Source organism: Myripristis murdjan, chromosome 3, assembly GCF_902150065.1.
Source record: "Myripristis murdjan chromosome 3, fMyrMur1.1, whole genome shotgun sequence".
NCBI classification, from domain to species: Eukaryota; Metazoa; Chordata; class Actinopteri; order Holocentriformes; family Holocentridae; genus Myripristis; species Myripristis murdjan.
In genome coordinates this window covers 38570401-38590862 of record NC_043982.1, presented here as the reverse complement: position 1 = coordinate 38590862, position 20462 = coordinate 38570401, and the positions used below count along the sequence as shown (strand labels likewise).

General features: G+C 43.1%; 1 protein-coding gene across 1 annotated transcript in view; it reads right to left on the bottom strand.

Moving 5' to 3' along the window:
• The window catches only part of LOC115376252 (neural-cadherin), a 376719-nt gene that overhangs the window by 57940 nt on the left and 298317 nt on the right, over positions 1–20462 (bottom strand). The window contains exons 28-30 of the mRNA XM_030075748.1: positions 10871–10998; positions 6693–6820; positions 2613–2736 (exon numbers count right to left, since the gene is read on the bottom strand). Of these exons, the coding sequence (XP_029931608.1) occupies positions 2613–2736; positions 6693–6820; positions 10871–10998 (380 nt within the window). The remainder of the gene's footprint in view (positions 1–2612; positions 2737–6692; positions 6821–10870; positions 10999–20462) is intronic.

Below are 20462 nucleotides of genomic sequence, written 5' to 3'. Positions count from 1 at the left end.
ATCCTGAGTTTCAATTGCAACTCATTTTTCAAACAATGACAGGAGATGCTTTGTATTAGAACGCTACAGTCCCTGGCCAGGTAAACATAAACAATACAAAAAAATAATACAAAACAAAACACAATAAACAGAATAAATCCAATAAATCCATTTTCTTTTTTAACAAATTGAGACTTGAATTTCAATGATAGGTGAGGCTGCTGCTGCTGCTGTGTGTGCGTCTATGTGTGTGTGTGTGTGTAGTGTCACTGTCGGACACACCCATTCCCAATAGAAGGAGTAGAATGAGAGAGGCGATTTGATGCTGTACTGAAACTGCTCTAAATATTTGCAGTTTGTGCTGAAAATCTGTATTTTCTACCATTTAATAACCTGCCAAGGCGGCCGGTCATTTTTGTAGTGTTACATGCCAGAGATAATTTTTACCTGCATTTGGTGGATTGGCAGGTGTTAATTTCAAACCGAGAGCAGAGATACCCCAGCCTACAGTTTGTATTCTTTGATTCAGAACCCAGTGAATAAATATAAAATAAAATAATAATAATAATAAAAAAAAGCCCCATCATATTGTTTTCACTCATGCGCGTGTTGCTCTGAAATATTACTGAGCCTAATTTTTTGGTGCACACTTAAGCCCATGCCATGAAAACCTCTTGTGGTTCCTGTGAGTCAAAACCATTTGCAAAACATTTGTGCTGCACTTGCTCTCTCACCATTCACTGTCTACCTCTCTCGACCATCTCCCTCTCTCTCTCTCTCTCTCCACCAGGTGGTGAGGATGAAGGTGTGAGCTCCTCTTCATTGGTGCCATGTTCACCATGTTAAATGTTTCACAATAAGGCTGAGCTCAAATCCCCTCTCCATCCTGCCCGCTAATGCTCTGTTAAGGGAGGTAATCCTCACTGAGGCATATTAACACCTCTCCTATCTATTTTGTGTTTGAACACAAATGATTATTTTAATTTCAGCAGTAATGTTACAGTTCCAAATGAGACTTCAGTCATCGCCCTCTCTGAAGATCAAGTTAAATGATCCAAACAACCCATATTTCTCCTTCATCCCTCAACTCGCAGGAGAGGGAACTGACTTATCTGATGTCTGAAGGTAAGAGAGGACACAGTTGGCAATTTACTGCTTCCCCGGGAAGTAATTAGCAGATTAAAAACATTACTTCTAAAATGAGTAACAAGCAGCAAGTCTGAAATAAATAACAAATGATGTATTACTTTTTTTTGAATAATGAGTGAAACATCTTTTATAACGCACATAACACTACATTTTTCTCGTTTTACTTGTTGGAAATCACAGGAGGAATAAACTCAAACAATCTCAAACAAATCCAAACTGGCTCTTGTGCTGGCTGGGTCAACATCTCTTACCTATTTACACAGGATTATATCACGCTCAGACAGAAATGACAAAGGAAAAAAGTTTTTTTTTTTTTTTTTTTTTTCAGTCAAACTCTCATGGCTTGAGTTCACAAAGGGCCATCACACCTGAAACCTGTGGTCAGACAGAAATGATTGGAGTTTGGTTGAGGCTGAGGCTCTGGAGCCCTGATGTTTCACTGCGACGGGGCGGTAGGGGGTTACTTGACAGAAAAGTTGGTCGCAGAAAAGGTGAGGATTGCATTTCAGCCTGGAAACGTGCAAAGACGTATAAAGGTGCTTTAAAGTTACTGTAACAAACATGAAAAACATCTCTTACGTGGCCCGAGTGGGAATTGTTGAGTTGAAAGGTGTGACTGAGAATTTGACCGCCTGCCTGCAAACGTCACTGGTGTCTGGTTGTTGATGGGAAGCTTATTTTGGAAATGCAATCAGCTACAGGTTTAATAGTTACAATGTGAAAAATGTAATAAGTACAGGTGTTTTAATTACTGCATCAAAGAGCCGTGACATTATATTTCATTACGTTTTGACTTTTCCAACAAATGTTTTAAACCAAGCAAAGCTAAAAAGTCCAAAATATTTAAACCAAGCAGTCTGAGCCTCATAGCAGCACTCAACACGGATTACTATCAATTCGGATTAAAGTTTTGATAAATAAATATTGCAGTGTTTTTATTTTAAAACACAACCAAAGGAATGGGCTTTCTCAGTCATATTTACCATTTTAGTGTTCTTCTAGTGATTCCTATCCAACAACTGTCTTGTGTGACAAACTACTTACAGTTAAAGTGGCTAAAGAATGACAGGGATTAGCATTTTTTGTTAAAAGGACATCAGAAAATGGAAAAGTGTGTAACTAGCTTGCAGTGCTGGAAAAAAGAAAAAATGCTCCTCCAGCAGCTTTGTTGACCTGAATTATCTAGAAATGTGCAAAAAATAGTCCTTCACATGGCTAAAATATGATAGGCAACGGAATCAATCTTAAATCCTAAATATTGGCCTTTTATTGAAAAAGAAAGATGTAATTTTGTACTCACCAACATTTTAATTAGTAATTGTAATTTCACAACAACAACATTTTTCTCACTATCTTTATCGGAATACATTTACATTTAATTTGTGATTGATATTATGTAACACCGTTGCATGTATTGTAACACACTACACGATATGTGTGTGTGTCTGTGTGTGTGTGTGTGTGTGTGTGTGTGTGTGTGTTACCTTGCTGTCTACAATGAGGTTGCGGATGCAGCCGGTGAAGTGTTTGTGCTGGAGCTGAGGGTAGACGTAGGGAATGTCCTCGTTCACACCTCCGAGTTGCAGCACCTGGCTCATGTTCAAGTGTCTGTAACACACACACACACACACACACACACACACACACACAGCTGAAGATTATGTTATATAATCCAGTGAATCAGTAAAAGGTCAACCCACCGATGTGTGCGTGTGTTACATTCATGTCATACACGGCAAACTGTTGATGTTTCAAAAAACATTCAAAGTCGTTTCCACGCTCCAGAGCACCACCACCGAAGTTTTCCTGCAGCTTTCGCCTTTGTTTCATAAGCTCTTTCACACGTAACACACGTGCACTTGGCTAAGTTCATGTTCACTGGCAAACTCTGCAATGTCAAGCACAAATTAAAACGGCGCGGCCTGCCATGACATTTTGCAAGATGTGATGACAAACTGACTCCAGTGATGAAAATCTTTAGATTCATTTGAAATGAAGATCAAAAAACCATCAAAAGGGAAGACGAGCCCACACACCAGCCAGTCGCAGCTAACTCAAATGAGGACAAGCTGAGATAGGGGTGGGCGTGTGGGGGGGGGGGGGGGAGGCAACTTTTAATTTGAAATGGTGCACGAACTGCTTACAAAGTGCAACAAATGAAAAGCAATCATAAAGAAATAAAAGTTCAAGCAAATATGGGATCATGCCTGCAGATGAACTCTCTTGTTGTGAAGTTTCCAGTTAATGCGGCTGGTGGTTGGTTTTAGATAACACTGGCAGAGATGCATTTCATGAGCCGCATGTGCTGTTGGCTGTGAGTTCATCTTAGTATTGTTTTGACAGTGAATATCATAATAAAGTTAGTCTGACATTTGCAAGCGACCAGCCATGAGGAAGGCAGGGTAATTGCACGTAAACATTGTTTACCCAACACTTAAAATCGGAAACTGTGTTTACGCATCTCCCCAGACCGTTCCCGCATAGTAACATGTGTTACAGTTCATGTTAGCTTAATAGAGGTTTATCTTAATGTAATCTTAATATAATAATATGTAGTAGTTTCACTGATAGTAAACCTGTTACATCTGCTCCGGTTGTCTCCCCTGACACTCCATCGACATCCCATTCAGTGTCTTCCTAATTGTTTGGCTCTCTCCCTCTCTCTCCCGTGTGTGTGTGTGTGTGTGTGTGTGATTGTCGGAGTGGAAACAGGTGTGCCGGAGTCGGCGCAGAGCCCCACCAGCTGCAGCCAAAACTGCAGCCTACCACACCGATATATACCCAGCCGAACCATTTCCACCTCGCTAGATCGCAGCTTCTGGTCAGTCAGCGCTGCACTTTCAGCCGTTCTTACTTGCCGAGTATTTTGTTATTTTGCCTGATGCCTTGTTGCCCCAGCCTGAACCCGCCCTCCTCAGCCCCGCGGTTCTGTCTGCTCTGCTCTCCGGCCCCTGCCTTCTTCACCGCGCCTCGTCTCGTCTGCCCTGCTCTTCAGCCCGGACTCACTTCAGCCCAGCTCGGTCTCCTGCTCAGTCCCCCTGCCTCTGGATCTCGCCTGGCTCAGCAGCCCATTTCGCCTCTCCCTCAGTAAATGCATCACTTCTGCAGCAGCCCTGTCTCCCGGACTCTGTGTTTGCACTTGCAAAACCATCTTTAAACAAACTCATGGCTCAACACAGGAGGATCAGCTTCTCAGGCTCAGCAGTTTGCCGACACCTGAAGGATAAGAAACACTCCTTCCAGAACAAGAACATACATATCATACAGATGGTTTGAAAGAGGAGTGAAGGATGCTATCCATGTTAAAACAGAGAAACCATCAGCCTTTGGGCAGTGAGTGTGTAGCTCCCAGCCAATCACAGCGCAACAGGCCAAATCAATACCCCGACATCCAATAGGAAGTTATGAAAATCACAGATATGGACCGCGGGAAAAAGGAAATGTAGCGGGGCGAAATGCCAAGCAGACAAAGCTCGTTCCACAACCAGAGTGAATCTGGCTCGTTTAGCCTTCTGCTTTTGTTTTTTTTGGTTTTTTTTGTCTCTCACTGCAAAGCATCACGAAAGCAGCCTCCATTTTGTTTACATCTGCTTCCCCATGAGATCACGTGAGGTGGTGAATTCCTCCCTCTGGCACGGTACTCTTAATAATGTCCTGCAGTGTGTGTGATGCGGCATCATCTTCAAATCGTGCAGTGTGTGCATGTTTGCGATGAGAGCGAAGAGCATCAGTGAAGATTCCCCTTACGTGAGCGATGCAACATGATTTAATATTTGGTTAGGATTTTAAACGTCCTGTAGTCGGATCTAGGCATAAGGCAGCACTTATCCCCAACCTTCAATGCTGTTCTTTCATCCCTTCCATAGGAGAATAAAGAACGATTCACTCTTTGACTCACTCTAATGACACCAAGTGGTATCAATGACCTGGATAAGTACCCCAGAGAGGTTAAATACCTGGGACTTCCCACCGGTCTAACTGATGAAGCCCCCTAGGATGAGAGGAGAAACGTCTTAAAGTATCGAAAACCAAGTCCAGCTGTTCATGCATCAACCCTCCTTCGATAACCACGACCTGGAGGACTGAGAAGCTTCACAGACATACTCACACTAATAAACATGTACTTAATGGCTAATAAGTGTACCTTTATAAGAAAGTGTTTATTTATTGATTGATTTAAATAAGTATACAGTTCCCTATAGTTGAGCTCAAGTATTTCCTTCTTCACGACTTTATAATTTAGGATATCAGACAAATTGGGGTTCAAGGCCAAAACCCTGCATTCCCAAGAGGTGCAACAGGTGCAAAATGGTGGATCTAAGATAAGCCCTTGCTCTTCTGATGGACTGGCACCAAACCTGATGATTCCCGTCAATGTTTGAGATCTGCGCAAGAAACGTCTCAGGGCAGGTCTACTTTTGAAAAGCACATTTCTCCGTTTTTAGGACAAACAAATCTGTCCACACAAAAGGATTTTCCAAAATTTCTCTGTACCAATGAGAATGGAAAAACACGCAAGTGACAAAGAAGCTGAGGAATCACTAGAGTGGTTTGTTGCAAGTACAAATACACCCTGAAAATGTCCAGATCTGTGCAGAAGATTACGCTGGATAACAAAAACAAGGTGAGTGGTTCGTATGGATAGTTCCTATTGAAAGTTACAACTGAACACAAATGGTTAAAAATAATGGAAAATATTGAAAATATTGCATGTGCAAGAAAGCAAAGCCCTTGTCTGTGATGACAGCGTTATCGAGTTGTAGTATTTTCACTGTATAAAGCACAAAAGAAAAAGTGTCTTCAAAAAAAAAAAAAAAAAAAAAAAAAAAAATCCACTCTGAAGTTGTATTTTCAGTGACCAAAAATGTGTCTTTCATGTGGACAGGAGCTGAAACTGTGATTCAGAAAAACCATCACCGCGCGGATGTGGCCGGCCTCCATGTAACATCATGCCATCTGTGTTGGGTCAGTTATTAACGAAGGTTATGTGAAAGTTCGACAATGAAGATCATCTCTTTCCCACTTTTGAATTCCTCTGCTCCATCATCATTTAAGCTTTCCCACGCTGCTAGAGCTCTGCCTCTCATTCACAATCGCAGCACCTCTGTAGTTCTCCACGCTTAGCCCTGAACGAGCCTGAACTTTAAATATCTCAGCTGATTTCCATCCCTCCGTCTTTGTAGCCTGAGTGCTCGACCCTCCTCCACCCCATCACCTCCATTTAAAAAAGAAAAAAGAAAGAAAAAAAAAAAAACATCAAAAAAACATTGATTTGCTGTCACTCCACCACCGGCTTCTGGAGTCCAAGGGATCCAGTCCTCGACTATCCCAACATCATCATCTACTGTTCATTTACAAGACAGTGTTCAAGCATTGAGGCTCTGCCTATAAACAGAAACTGATGTGGTGAATGTGAGCACGTCACTAAGCTCAAGTGTTACTCAAGTACATTCTCATGCATCGCCATATACCGACTGAGACCTATCTGCTATAGGCAAAAATATATGTGAGTGTGAACAAGTATGTGTGCACAAGTGTGTGTGTGTGTGTGTGTGTGTGTTTACCTGTCGGTGTTAGGTGTGACACCAATAACTTCACAGGAGGAGTGATCCTCAGTGGTCAGCCAGCTGCCCAGTCCCTCCATCTCCATCACTGCTGCCCCTGCACAGCGGTCCAGGGTGAAACGCACCTCCTGGACAGCACACACACACACACATAAAAGGGCATGATATAACCCCTGTTTGTCATCATTACCATGAGAGCACCTCCTGTTGCGGGCAAGCACTCTCTTGTCATTATTACTATTGTGGCAGCTGCCTTCATGGCTCGCGTCTCTTTCATTACTGTTGAGTATTTCAGCCACCTCCTACTGTCTCCTATTAATGTACCAACAAAAACAAGCCTTTAGACCTTACAACAGCATGCTGTCATAATTGTGCAAGTAAAGTGTTTACAAGGAAAGATGATTCAGCATGTGGTTCGGCAACAGATATAAACATTTTTTTTTTCCACCATCCAGGACTATTTTTTCCTCTCATGGGAGCTTCCATATTTCTGTGTAGTTCATGATAAAAGTAATATACATAAAGCGTCACTCTCATGAATGAAGTGGAGAACAACCCCTCGAACTGTTTACCCACCTTTTCAGATGAACTTAAATGATAATAAGCTCTTTTAAAGGGAGAGGGGTCCGTTGTTCACCTTATCAAAGAGGGAAGACGGACCAAATCATCTCTGTGTCTTTTGTCCAGCGTACATCCAAACACCTACAGTATGTTACGTATGATTACCACTGTCCAAAAAGTTAAAACCTGTTTCATCTCTAAGGTTGGATGGGAAGCGACATGCTTTTAAACATGTTGGGCATGTTTTGGAATCAGTAAAATCGGCATTTAACCAATTTTCAGTAGCAGAAGATCTCCACAAGATTTTCAATCACATTTATTTACACAGGAAGCAAGTAAAGTCAACCAGACAGCCTCAGTTATTGGTATGCATGACTATACAGGCCACAAGATTAAAAAAATGAAATTGTGATGACTAAATGGTTTGTATTCAAACTCTGGAAAACGCTAAGCACACATGATTACTCAACATGCTCTATTCTAAAGTGTTAAATGTGCACTAGATAGAGCTATTTACCAGACACAGATGGTTTTGCTACCAGGACTCTTGTCACATATTGGGCAAATTTCCAAAACTGGGTGTAGTCCCTTGAGAGGAAAATGCATAAATTAATTCCTCCCTCAAAATAGAATTGATTCCTGTTTAGACTGTTTCTTTACCTTGTGATTATCTTCTTATGATGATCACCAAATGAAGGTCCTGCTTCACCCACAGTTTTATTTACCATTACAGCAGATCTCACTTGGGTTATGTTATGTTATGTTAAGGCATCACACACTTTGATTTAGACATGAACAAATGAGTTACACATGGTAACTCTAGTTCTGTGATCACTCTGAGACTCCTGCATGGCTCTCTTGGCTTCACCACTTAATAAGTTCCTCAGACACACTGAAATTTGCATGCATGCCACGGTCGAGCCTACTCACCCTATTGCCCAGTGCCCTATAAAAGGTTTTCTCTCTAGTCTGCACTTAATTATGTTTTCACCATGTCCCACAGCCACAGGGATGCAAACTCACTCTCACCAGCTGAAAACAAAGTCGTGCCTGCCATCAGCTGTGGGAAACACCTGACAGCCCCAGGTAGTTGGCTGCCATTGCTGATTGTGTTGCCAGGTGGAATATCCTGTTGAGATATTCCATCATCTCTTTGTCTTTAGGCGGCGGTGGAATAGGTCTCCTACATCCTGACCAGCTAAGTCTGATTGCCAGCGCTGGTCTGTAGGTTTCCTCCAGCAGAGGGATAAAAGCTGCTGAAAGCGGCTGGAAGCTGCTGGTTGACCACAAAGACCCTGGCAAGCAGTGCATTTCAGCTCATCTGCTGTCCCTCAAATCGTGTCCTCAGTGCTGAGCGTTTCGATGCAGTGTTTCCGTGTCTAGCTAACTAGACAAATCAATTTTCAGACAACATTGCCATTTAAGCACTGAGGAAAAGCAGATACGAAACAGGAAACCCAACCAAACTGTGACCCAACAGTGACCAATTAAATAATAAAATCAAATTCAGTCCTGATTCCCGTTTTTCCATTTCGTATTTTTGATCCGAGCCTAAAATTGAACTATGAAAATCCAGGCATATTTTGGATTTTGGTGTTAGTTTAAAAAACAAATAACAAAATAACCAGTCACTTTTTCATTTTTTAATTTTTGATTGGCAATTGAAAATAGAAAGAACGAATGATACACGGATTTGGTTGTATTGTAGTGCGAGATAAACACTTAGTCGTGGCTACTGAAAAGCATTTACCCTTGATGCTTTTGGTCTCAAGTTACTATTCAACCAACCCAGACTAACACTCCGGACCATTCAGGCCCACTGAATAAACAAAGATGAGATTCAGAATCACACAGTTCTACTAACAAAGGTAAAAGTCTACGTGCATCGTTGCATTCATGTCACTGCTTGGAGCAGACGTATTCTGTTTATATGTGTGCATGTGTGTGAATGTGAGGCTGACCCTGAAGCTGTTTGCTTTTATTCATAAAGGGGAAAAAGTGGTATGTTTCTGTCACAGCAAAAGCGTGGTTTTGAATTCAACAGTTTGGAAAGTGCTTGTTATGGAGGCACATCGATTGCACACACACACACGGACTTGATCTAGTCATCCCGGAGCCCGGTCTCTTGAAATTTTGTGAAATGAGCGTGATGCTCTAAAATGCAAATATGTGCTATGTGCATGAAAATCGATAGATAAACGTTTTCCCGCCATGAAACCATTAAAGGATTAGGTGAAAGAGGCACAACTACAAACAGACACTGGTCTGACATTGAAGTAGCAACGGAGGAAAGTGAGGCGTTTGTGGGCAGAGTGGGGACGGGCATTTATGTTTGCCTTCAGATCTAAGTGATGCAAGGAGAGGGAGTGAACATAAATGCAGAGATAATACAGCAGACAGGAATCTAGTCGACTTCAAGCCAGGGTCAGCAACACAGAGATCAGGTAACAGCAGGACAGGGCAGGCAAAGGTACAGAAACAAAGGCTTTTCCAGAGCAAAAGGAACTCAATACTGAGCAAAGATTAGCACAAACAGAGACCTGAATAGAGAACATTCAAACTTAATTAACACTGGTGGCTGACGGGTGGGAGCATGCTGCCGTAACTACCTTCTCAGCTCATGCCTAAAAACTATTATTAATGAATGTTTCAACAGTTGTTTCAACTAAATGTGCACGTTCAACCAAATCACATGCAGATATGAAGTAACTGCCAACAAAAAGCACAAGATGTTCATTTTGATTTCCTTGCATATCTCAAGCAACTTTCAAGTCTCTGCACGCTGATCTTTGCTGCCATAATGAAATAAATGGGAATGCATGTTTGGCTGGGAGGCAAGAGAAATACATGTGTATGTAAAATGTATGTATATTTATTTATGTTAATCTATGTATGGCGTGTTGGGGAAAATGGTGGGTAGTAATGTAAAGTATTAAGTGGATGCAGGGTAGTAAATGGGCTCAGTATGCAAAAAGGATGATCCTTTAAAGTGCTTCCAGGGACCCTCAGGGGCAAGTTACTGAGATGAAACCTGATCAAACAGAGTCATGTGGGCCGTAATGTGTGTATTTGGTGGTCGATGGCATTAAATCACTGGAGACCCCCTGCTGTTACTCCTGGATGAAAATGTTTGTCAAATGTGTTAATCTTTCACGGCACTGAAAACTGTCTCTAATTGCTTACACCAAATAAGTGTGTTCAATTAGAGACTGTGGTCTGTGATCCTGTGAGAGTCTCAGCATGACTTTCTGCTGTAACATGTAGGCAGGCCTCAACTCGTCCATTATGCCCCGGTCTATATCTGCAGCACCGTCCTTCCCGTGGAAACACTAATCCCTCACTGCTGGCTCTGTTTTTGTTTTGTGTTTTTGCACTCTAAAATGGACAGGCAGAAGCAAAAATAGCACTGATAGCATCTGATTGTTGAATGTCCTGAATGTATTAAAATACGTTGGAAAAATTTGTTGATGCCACATTGATCCATTTGAATGACAAAAACACACACACAAAAAAAAGTGGTGTTTTTTCCATGTGCAGGTCAAGCTCAGTGTGAATATGCCTAGAACTGTTCTGGATAAATAAATGGTGCTTTGTGTTGAACGGGCAAAGTGTCCCACCTTGCTGTTGCTGCGGACATCCAGCCGATGCCACCTCCTGTCTGCCACGTTCACGTTGCCAGGCAACTGTAACACCAATGTGCCGGAGCCATGGTTGATTTTCAGGGTTGGGGTCCCATCTATTAGCTCTGGATGGACAGAGTCAGATTGACAAAGAGACAGAGAAAGAGAATTAGCTCCCTGGATATCAATGCAACTTGAATGCTAATGGGTTTTTAAAGGCTGACAAGAATTTTCAACTGAAGTTGTCTATCGCTAATAGGTTGTTCAACTATTTATTTAAATTTGGCAGTTTTCTTACCAAAAAAAAAATAACACTTTAGTGTTTCCCTCAGCATTGTATTCTTGGCAGCTCAAAAAGCCTCTACAACAGCATATAGACATTCAAAAAGTCTCATTAAGTCATCATTGTGAACTATATCAAACGACTGCTCGGCCTCCACTTTGAGTGCGGAGGCAAATTCATACTGGAACACTGTAATATACAAAGCTATCACTGGTTTTCCACCGCCCACAGCCATTTGTATTCACATTTCAAGTTCAGTAATCACGTTCAAACAGCGTCGTCCATTTTCAGGTTCCACGTGTAAACTCAGACCTGGCCGAGACAGCCTTTTGTTGTAATTCTCCATCATTTTGGAATAAATTGCAGGGACACCTGCAATTTGCGCAGCTCGTTCAAATTTTGGATCTAAACACCAAATTACAGAGGCTATATGGATTTTGGAAAGCATGACTACAGACTTTTGTAACTATTCTGATGTTGTAAGTGCTTTTATATTTCAGTGTTATCAATCTTTTTTTCTTTTTTTTTTAATATGTGTTGCCTTTCTTGGCCAGTGCTCACTTGGAAAAGGGATTTATTCTCAGTTACTACATTTACCTGCACACAGTAAATCAGATTATTGTGAGTAATTGTGTTATGGTAAATCAGGTAACATATTTACATGTGTTACTTTACTCTGATTACTCAAAACCCAAGCACACATGCCATCCCCCCAAATTTAGAAGCTGTTCAGAAATCCGAGTAATTGTGTTTTGTCCAGAAGAAATCTAGGTGCTTAAACCCGATTTCACTTAATCCCTTTGATTATGGAAAGCAGCTTTCTTGCTGATAAATCAGATAACTGCCCGTACGTGGTGAATAATCTAATTACTAATATGCTTGTAAATGCAGTGGGTGTGACTACCTTAAAGGATAAACACACACACACACACACACACACACACACACACACACACACACACACACACAAAGAATGAATTCAAGTAAAAGACTTCCACTGACAACTGCAGCAAATTCAACAATAAATATGTTATCAATCATACTCCATCATCTCCATCATACCAGAGCTGGATGTCACTGAAGCGTATCTAATTTTCAGAAAAAATATCAATATTAGTGTAATACACTGGCAAACCACTTAATGGTGACTAGTTTGAAGGCATTCATCAAACCTTCATTTACATCCAAAAGGCTTTGTGGAGCTTTTCATGGCTGGAAACCAGTGGCTGCTTGATTTTGGTGATGAAAACATCAAGAAAAATGGATACAGGACCCACCCTTGTTTTATCCCCAGCCTGTATTTGGGGACTGGCCTTTATTTGACGGTGTCGACCACATCCCCAGCCGTTACTGAAGACCCAGCTTTTAATTCAGCGGCAACTTTTATTCGAGGAAATACAGTATGTGAATATATTAAATGTTTTGTGCAGCGTATACCTCAGACTAAATTTTACAGTTTATAATGAATGTATGAAACAACCTCGGTAGTCAAGCTATCTACCTTTTCATTCTCTTGCTTTTAATGAGGATTTCTGCACAGAGCCTGGTGCAATGCAATTATTATTTCTTCACCTCTCGTAGCAGACAACAAACATATTAGGGAAAAAAAAAGTTATTATTCTATTTTCTGACTTATTCAAATGGGAAATTAAAAGTTAATGAAGCGGTTAAGACTGCCTGTGTGCTCGGCACCGTATGCAAAGCATTATGGGAGCACATGTCTACCAACCAGGACGTGGCAATCCATCATCATGCATGGCTGACTTAAAAAGTTCACAAAGACAGAGTGCACTTTAAAGATTTAGGATGATAGTGTTGTGGCTTGTGCTGTGGTGTTTGCATTGAAGTCCAACATCAGTGCAATTCAAATGTCCACATTTAGGGGGTTTGTGAAAGACTATAGGTCATATATCGTATAATTAATGACAATTTAGTCTTTTGCAAAATGATTCCAGTTGCTCCAAATGTATATTATTGATGGTTTATTGTGAAATCTCTTTGTAATGAGAGCGCCTTCTCATTTCTAGGCATCTTAACCCCTTGATGATACAGGACACAAAAAGGCAAATATTTCTAGCACTTTTTGCCACATTGCACCCCATCCTGATGAGTCATGCTTGATCATTGCAGCGCCGTTTCCAGATTTAGGGTTTGAACTGCCTGCCACTGCGGTATTTGGTTTTATGTTTCGGTATGGGAGCGAGGATTCTCCTGGTCTTCTCCTGCTCTCACAAGTTCAGGATGTTTTATAACCTGAATGGCACGAAATGTCGAGAAACTACAGGCGAGGCCGCGGTTCGGAGTGCGAGTTTCATGAACTTCTGCGCCGTGGCATTTTTCTTCAGGCTTGAAATGGCAGAAGTTGGAAGTCAAAAGGTTCTGACAAGAGTCGAGTTCCCTTCCAGCTGCTCTTCAATCTGGTGCGCGTCTGACTTCATCTGAGCTTTCGTCATCCCGCCCGCTGAACCTCTCGCAATGCCACTCTTGTCTATCAGCACTCTTTTATCCCCAGACTCTCTGTTTTACATCCCGCCTTCGTTCACTCTTTCGTTATGTATTTTTTTCATCATAACTGACATTTTGATCATCGCGCTGGAGTCAGAGAATTCATAATCACTTGCTACTGACACCTTGCTGTATTTTCTCTGCAGTCGTGCAACCAACTTTTGAGGCAGGCTCGCATGTGGCATACACAGAGATGAATTGTTTCTGTTTGCATGAGTCTCTATGTACGGCACTATCCACCTCTTTAACCTTGACCTGGAGGAGCTTGGGCAGCGGCAGCCGCAAGAGATGTTGCACTACTCTAATTGCCTTGTCAAGGCTACATCTGATATTCTCAGAGCGATGCGCCTTTTCGATGAAGACTGACCCATACTTCATTATGCTCCTTCTGAAACAGGTTACAAAATAAATTCCCGGAGCCATAGCAAAGTCATTATTTAAGCCACAGCGAGCACACGCTTGTTGTTAGCCTTTCTTCTCCTCTCACCTTTCCTTCAATTACCTGGAAGTTGACTTAGCCTGCTCCGACTGCAAGATGAGTTGGTGCTGCACTTCAGGGAATGATCCAATTAATTCTAATACACCAGCCGAGGTCAGACAATTGACCAAAGTAACTGAGTAAATTTCATATATCAATTCAATCCAAAATTGTCCCCTTTCATTGAACTTATTCACTGTCGGTTCTGGCTCGCCCGCCTCTCTCGTTCAGTTATGCTCTCATTCGCCGTCCCATATGGACCCCTCACCTTTTTCCCCCCTCCACCTCAGACATCTCAGTCATTAGCCATCCATCCGTTAGGCTTAGTCACTCCTCTCCTCCTCCCCCCCGGGGGTTTCTTTCTCTCTCTGCACCCCTCCTCTCCTTGCCGCCCCCCCCCTTACAGCCCCACTGGGATGGTCTCAGAATACCAGAGATATGTGGGAGCTGGCAGACAGTCAGTGGCACAAAGAACACCTGCCTGAGCTTGACTGAAAAGACCTTTTCACAGCCCTGCTAACACACAGCCGCGCACGCTCGCTCGCAAGCGCACACGTGTATGCCAAACGGGTGCATGCAGGAAAACTTGCGCGTGCACACACACACACACACTCACACACCGATGGCTGCACACACACAAGCAGTTAACAGGTAGATTGTCTGGCAGGGCTAAGGACTCTTGTCAAGATTGACGTGACATTTTCTCCGGAGATAGAGACAGACTTTGGGGGTCACAAAGAGAAAGGGAGGAGAAGCCGAGGAGCAGCGAGACGGGAAGGAGATCAGAGGAAAAGGGAGAGGCAAGCGGTGGGTGGGGGGGGCCACGAGGAGGAGAGAGAGCAAAGAGGAAGCGAGTGAGAGGGAGCCGAAAAGCAAGACGGAGGAGGAGAAACAGCGCGGGGAGGCTGTGGAGGAGAAAGATGAGAGGAAGAGGAGGAGAGAGACGAGCGAGCCCGTTAAAGAGCACAGAGGAGAGGAGAGGAGAAAGTGTGAGCGCGAACGAAGGCGGAAAGGAGGCCAGATTAAGAGGTGGCAGATGACAGGTCGGATGAGATTCGGGGAGGAAAATAAATGAGAAATGAAAAACATCGGGACAAAACAAAGGGGGGAGGAACAGAAGGTGACGAGCGGAGAACAACATGATGACGGATGGACGACAGGACAAGCAGGAAGGGGCGGGAGCGGAGAACGAGAGAGAGAAATGTGTTGTGGCTCATGCACACACCCTGATACAAGACACAGAAAACAAGTGGATTTAATTAATTCAATCTATTTCCCAGATGACCCCGATTTTAAAGAAATATTCCCAACCTATCACAAATATAAAGCCAAGCAACAGCACTGGGTGAGGATGTGAAGTCTGTTACCAAACTGTTGGACTCCAAACCTGTCCAATTATTTATATTTAACTGTCATTATTTCAAAAGTGTATGTCCATTATAACAATGAACATCTATGTCGCTATTCAAACCAATAAGATTTTGTAATGTCCCTGTGTTTCATATTCATTGGTTATTTGTTGGTCATCATATTCTTGCAAATGCTTTGGCAACAAACACCTCTGTCTCCTGCCAATAAAGCTTATTTGAATTTGATTTACTGTAACAAGTGAAAACTAGCTTCCTGCCAGTTGCATGCCGGCCAGCTGTCAGCATCTTGGCAAGCGATGCAGTAATATCAACCCCCCCAATAACGGCTCACCACTACAGCTTAACAACTACTGATAACATACAGCAAGCAAAGTCTGCTACAATAACGTACATTGTCCACAAAGGATTAAGCCATTAGCCCCACTTAGGACGTCCCAAAAATAAAGGCACGAGCATGTTTCCGAGCATATTAACATCCTGGCCGTGAGCCGTGTCCTGGCTATGGTCCTACTCAGGATGTGCTGGAAGTTAATCAAATACCTGTTACATGTAGAAATACACACTAGTGACGTGTGTTATCTAACATGTCCTTCTCTGCTGCTTCATTGTAATAAGAAGTTTTTATTTTGCCCGGCTTAAATAGATGTAACAATGACAAGAGGCTTTTATTATAGTAGCGTCCTTCTCTGCAGCTTCAAGTCTACTGGAGACTGCCAGGCTGGCCACTTTCCTGATCCACTTCTGTTATTCTGATTTTTTTTTTTTCTTTTTTGGGTCCAAACAATAAGCTCTTCTTAATAGCTTCCACTGCGACCTGACCGCCTCTCTGCCTCTCACGTCTTCACACGCTGCCCACATCTCAGCGGTCTCCGCCATCCGCTCGTGCTTTCATTACGGAAAGCAAGAACTGTTTCTTTACGAGCTGCCATTTACTGTCTGCCATTCGGTGTTTCTCGGTTGTAAGGGTGATCTGCGGCAGTGTGGGCACGTGACGCCGGGATCTGGACTCGGAAGCCTCGGGAAGGAGCGGGAGACGGGGGCAATGAATGTCTCTTATGTTAACTCAGAGCTAATATATGAATTGATCCTGCAACCATCACTCGCTCCAGCAACTTAAAACGCCCACCCACGCTTATTAATGGTAAATAAATAAACAAATGAATAAAAAGACTAGCAGCGCAGCCGTGGACGACGTAGCAACATTATTATTCGTTTAGTGTTAAGAAGCACTCTATATGTCTTCCTCCATGGCTGCATGTGTGTGTGTGTGACTAAGCAACTAACGAAATGTGAATAAACTATTAGACTGTCAGCATCTGCTTCATAAACTCTACATCGGACAGGAAAAGAAAAAAAAAAGACAAGTATATTGCTATGCACAAAATTTTATGTATGTTGCAATCGCTCAAAATACACAACAAACTCTCCCTCTCTCTCTCTCTTTCCTTCTCTCTCTCTCTCTCTCTCTCTCGCTCTGTCTGTCTGCTTGCTTTTCTGAAAACAAACAATTTTTGAAAATATTTGGTCGGATTAAATTTGCATAGAAAACACATCATCCGTGCTTTGCCAAATACTCTGCACCCCTAAGGCCGCAGAGTATTTTTCATGATATTTCTCAGGGGATTCCTCGTGGTTATTATGCTATAATCGTAAGAAAGTTGCTTTAAATCTGCATATTTGTCATCTGATACATATTGATTCATATGAAGCTTGTTTGGGTAGATGTTTTGTAACTGCAGACATGAAATGATTGAGACTGATATGGGATCAGGGGTAAAAGACATGGATTTGGTTTGGGGTAAAAGTCACCGGCCTTGGGATGCAATAGGAGGAATTAAATTAGGATTAAACGGGAAGAGAAAACAGTTTCACTCCCATGCCACCCTCTATTGCGAAAAGTGTACTGTTATTGTGGAAACTGCATAACAGCACTCAAAATCCAACTGTAGACACATTGTCCTGGTTAATATTGGAATATCCCAGCTTGCAACTTCATGTCCCTCACAGTTACTGCAAAATGGGATATGGATTTTACACGTGGCATACGTGGAGCATCGTAACTGTGTGGATGTAAACATGAAACCGGAGAACTTCAAATGAATCTGCTGGCTTGTCAGCACCCCTATCAGCAATTTGAACTGTAGTCTGATGTGAAATCCAACAAGGCGCTGAGGAAATTCCTACAGTCTCTCTCACCCACGTCGACGCATGCAGACGCTTCCCTTCCGGCGAGCGAAATAAACACTTTTCTTTAAATTTTTTGACGCTGCGGCAGGGGTCGAAGTGATCCGAACGCAGTTTAAAGACTCATCATCGCACAGATCAGCACATGAGAAAGGGATGAGCGAGGCTGGCTGGAGAGGTTAGCGCTGAACGGAGCGGACCGAGAGGCTAAATGCGAGCGTTTTCATCAGGGGCTATAACTGGCATATCTCTTAAACGGTCGGGTTGTACTAAGGTTACGACAAGACTTTGCTCTTAAAGGGCTCGTCCGCACAACCGGGCCTCATCTACGCGCCTCATACCTAATTCATTACCTCCCCCTCCGATCTAGACAAAGAGAGAGAAAGAGGCCAAGTGAGAGAGAGAGCGAGAGAGAGAGAGAGAGAGAGAGAGAGAGAGAGGGGTAAAGTGGGAGTGTATGTGTGCCAGGAGGGCTTGAACCCCCACAGAGTTGGGGGCTCTTAAATATGAAAAATGTCCTCTTTTTTTCTGACAGCCTGAGGGAACGCAGGAGTCCAACGGAGAGCATATGGACTGCATAAACAGCATTACAAATCACACTGACACACACAAACAGCCACCCACACACCCACACACACACACACACACACACACGTACACAAGGAGTCACAGATACACAAACCCACACAAGAATCAGGCTTTATACAAATCAGCAGGCAATAAAGAGAGAGAGGAGAGAGGAGAGCTTCTTGTACAAACGATCTGTCAACGAGCTCGCCGGCCCCACAGCCGACACGTATTGGAGCTCCGCATCCGGCAGCAGTCGCTATTTGAAAACCGCTGCAGCGCTCGGCCAGGGGGTAAAGCTGCAAAACAGCTCTGTGGAAATTGACCGTAATGCAAAAATAAGTGAGTGTGTGTGTGTGTGTGTGTGAGTGTGTGTGCCCGTGTTGTGCTCATTAGATCCACTTTCTTCTCCTCATCCTCATCAGTGATCAGTCACATTTCTCTCGGATTAGCTGCACCAGATGAACAAATATCCGATATGTTTGAAACGCTATCCTGCTGCTGGGAAAGAGTCATCAAACCAGTTGTTTTAGAAGACTGTCCTGGATGTTTAACACACACACACACACACACACACACACACACATCCGCCAATCTTCCGTTGACCCCCTGCTAGACAACTTTTTTTTCCCCATTCTGCAAAGGTTTTGTAATCACACAGATTTCATTTGTCTTGTTAATTTGTCTATTGATTCAACAAGCTCTTGCCTCTGGCTGATAGCCTTTGTGTGCATGTGTGTGTGCATGTGTGTGTGTGTGTGTGTGTGTGTGTGTGCGCGCGCATGTGCTCGTGTACCCCACAGCGAGTGGAATGTTTCTCATTTAATCACGGTCTCACCAGACACAAATCATTATTGTGACAACCAATCTGACTAATATACCTGAGGTCAAAGTGAGGCAGTGCAGATCGGCCTCTCATGCTGAGGGAGCCGCTTCCACTCTGTGTGGCACCGGAGAGAGAAACTGGCCCGTTTTCGTGGTAAAAAAAAATGTCTAAATTTGACCGACCGCGAACATGCGGGACTTCAAGAGATGTTTTGTCGCGATATCCTGCTCACCTCACTCACAGAAAGGAAACCACAAACACAGTCAAGCGATTAAAGATGACTGCTACATCAGCTACTGTCGTTTTTTTTTTTGTGTTGGCAAACTCAGGTGAAATTATAGCCAAAGAAACAGTTTGAACCAAACATTCACTCAAAGATAGTAATTCTGGATGGATACAGTAGCTCTTTCTAAAAACAGTGACACATATACCTATCATAATCCGCAGCGTGTGGGGACAAAGAAGAAGAAGAGCACCTTCAAACTGTATCTGTCTGCCTCTCATTCATACTTGTCTGTCTGGGGCCAACAGATACGGTTTGCTGGTGTTCTCTGGCAGGAAATTTTTCCTAACAAAACATAAAATTATCTCGGTATCTGTGCTTTTTTTTTTTAGTTCCACAAAATAATACCCATCCACCTCCAATGTGTCAAGGTAAAGGGAGACAGACTGGAAATCTTTCAAAATTACACTGAAACTCTCCAGATGGATATACTGCAGTACAACTCACACCTGGCAGATGTCTTTATCCAAAGTAACGCACATATGAGTCTTAGATACACCACGAGCAAAGATCTGTGCAGGAGAAAACAAAAACGACAAAGTGTCACGAGGCCCAGATTTTATTTTTTTGGACTGCACAATTCATTTGGGTGAGAAGGTGTTCCCTAAAGAGCTGGGTTTTTTGCCGTGTCTTAAAGATTCTCTCTTCTCTTAAAGACTCTTAAAGATCGAATGGAGTTTGGCAGCTCATCGGAACAGAGGAAACACAGAGGAGAAGAGTCAAGCTGGTGATTTAGGGCCTTCTTGTTGTGCTGGAGGCACCAGGTGCAGCTCCATGGTGGAGCAAAGGGGGCAGGAGGGAGTGTACACTTGAAAGAGGTAGGAGCAGTTTTGGTTGCTGCTGCTGAGTGTCACGGACTTGAATTTGATGCGAGCAGCAGCTGGGAGCCGGTGGAGGGATACGAACAGTGGAGGGATACGAACGGCGGAGTGATGTGTGCTGTTTTCGGCTGTTTGAAGACCAGACGCACCGCTGCGTTCTGGATCATCTGCAGAGGCTTGAGCGGGAGCCCTGCCAGGAAGGAGCTGCGGTAGGGATAAGTGCGACGGTGTATTAGAGCCACTGTAGGCAGGAAAAAAAATATGGAGCTGAG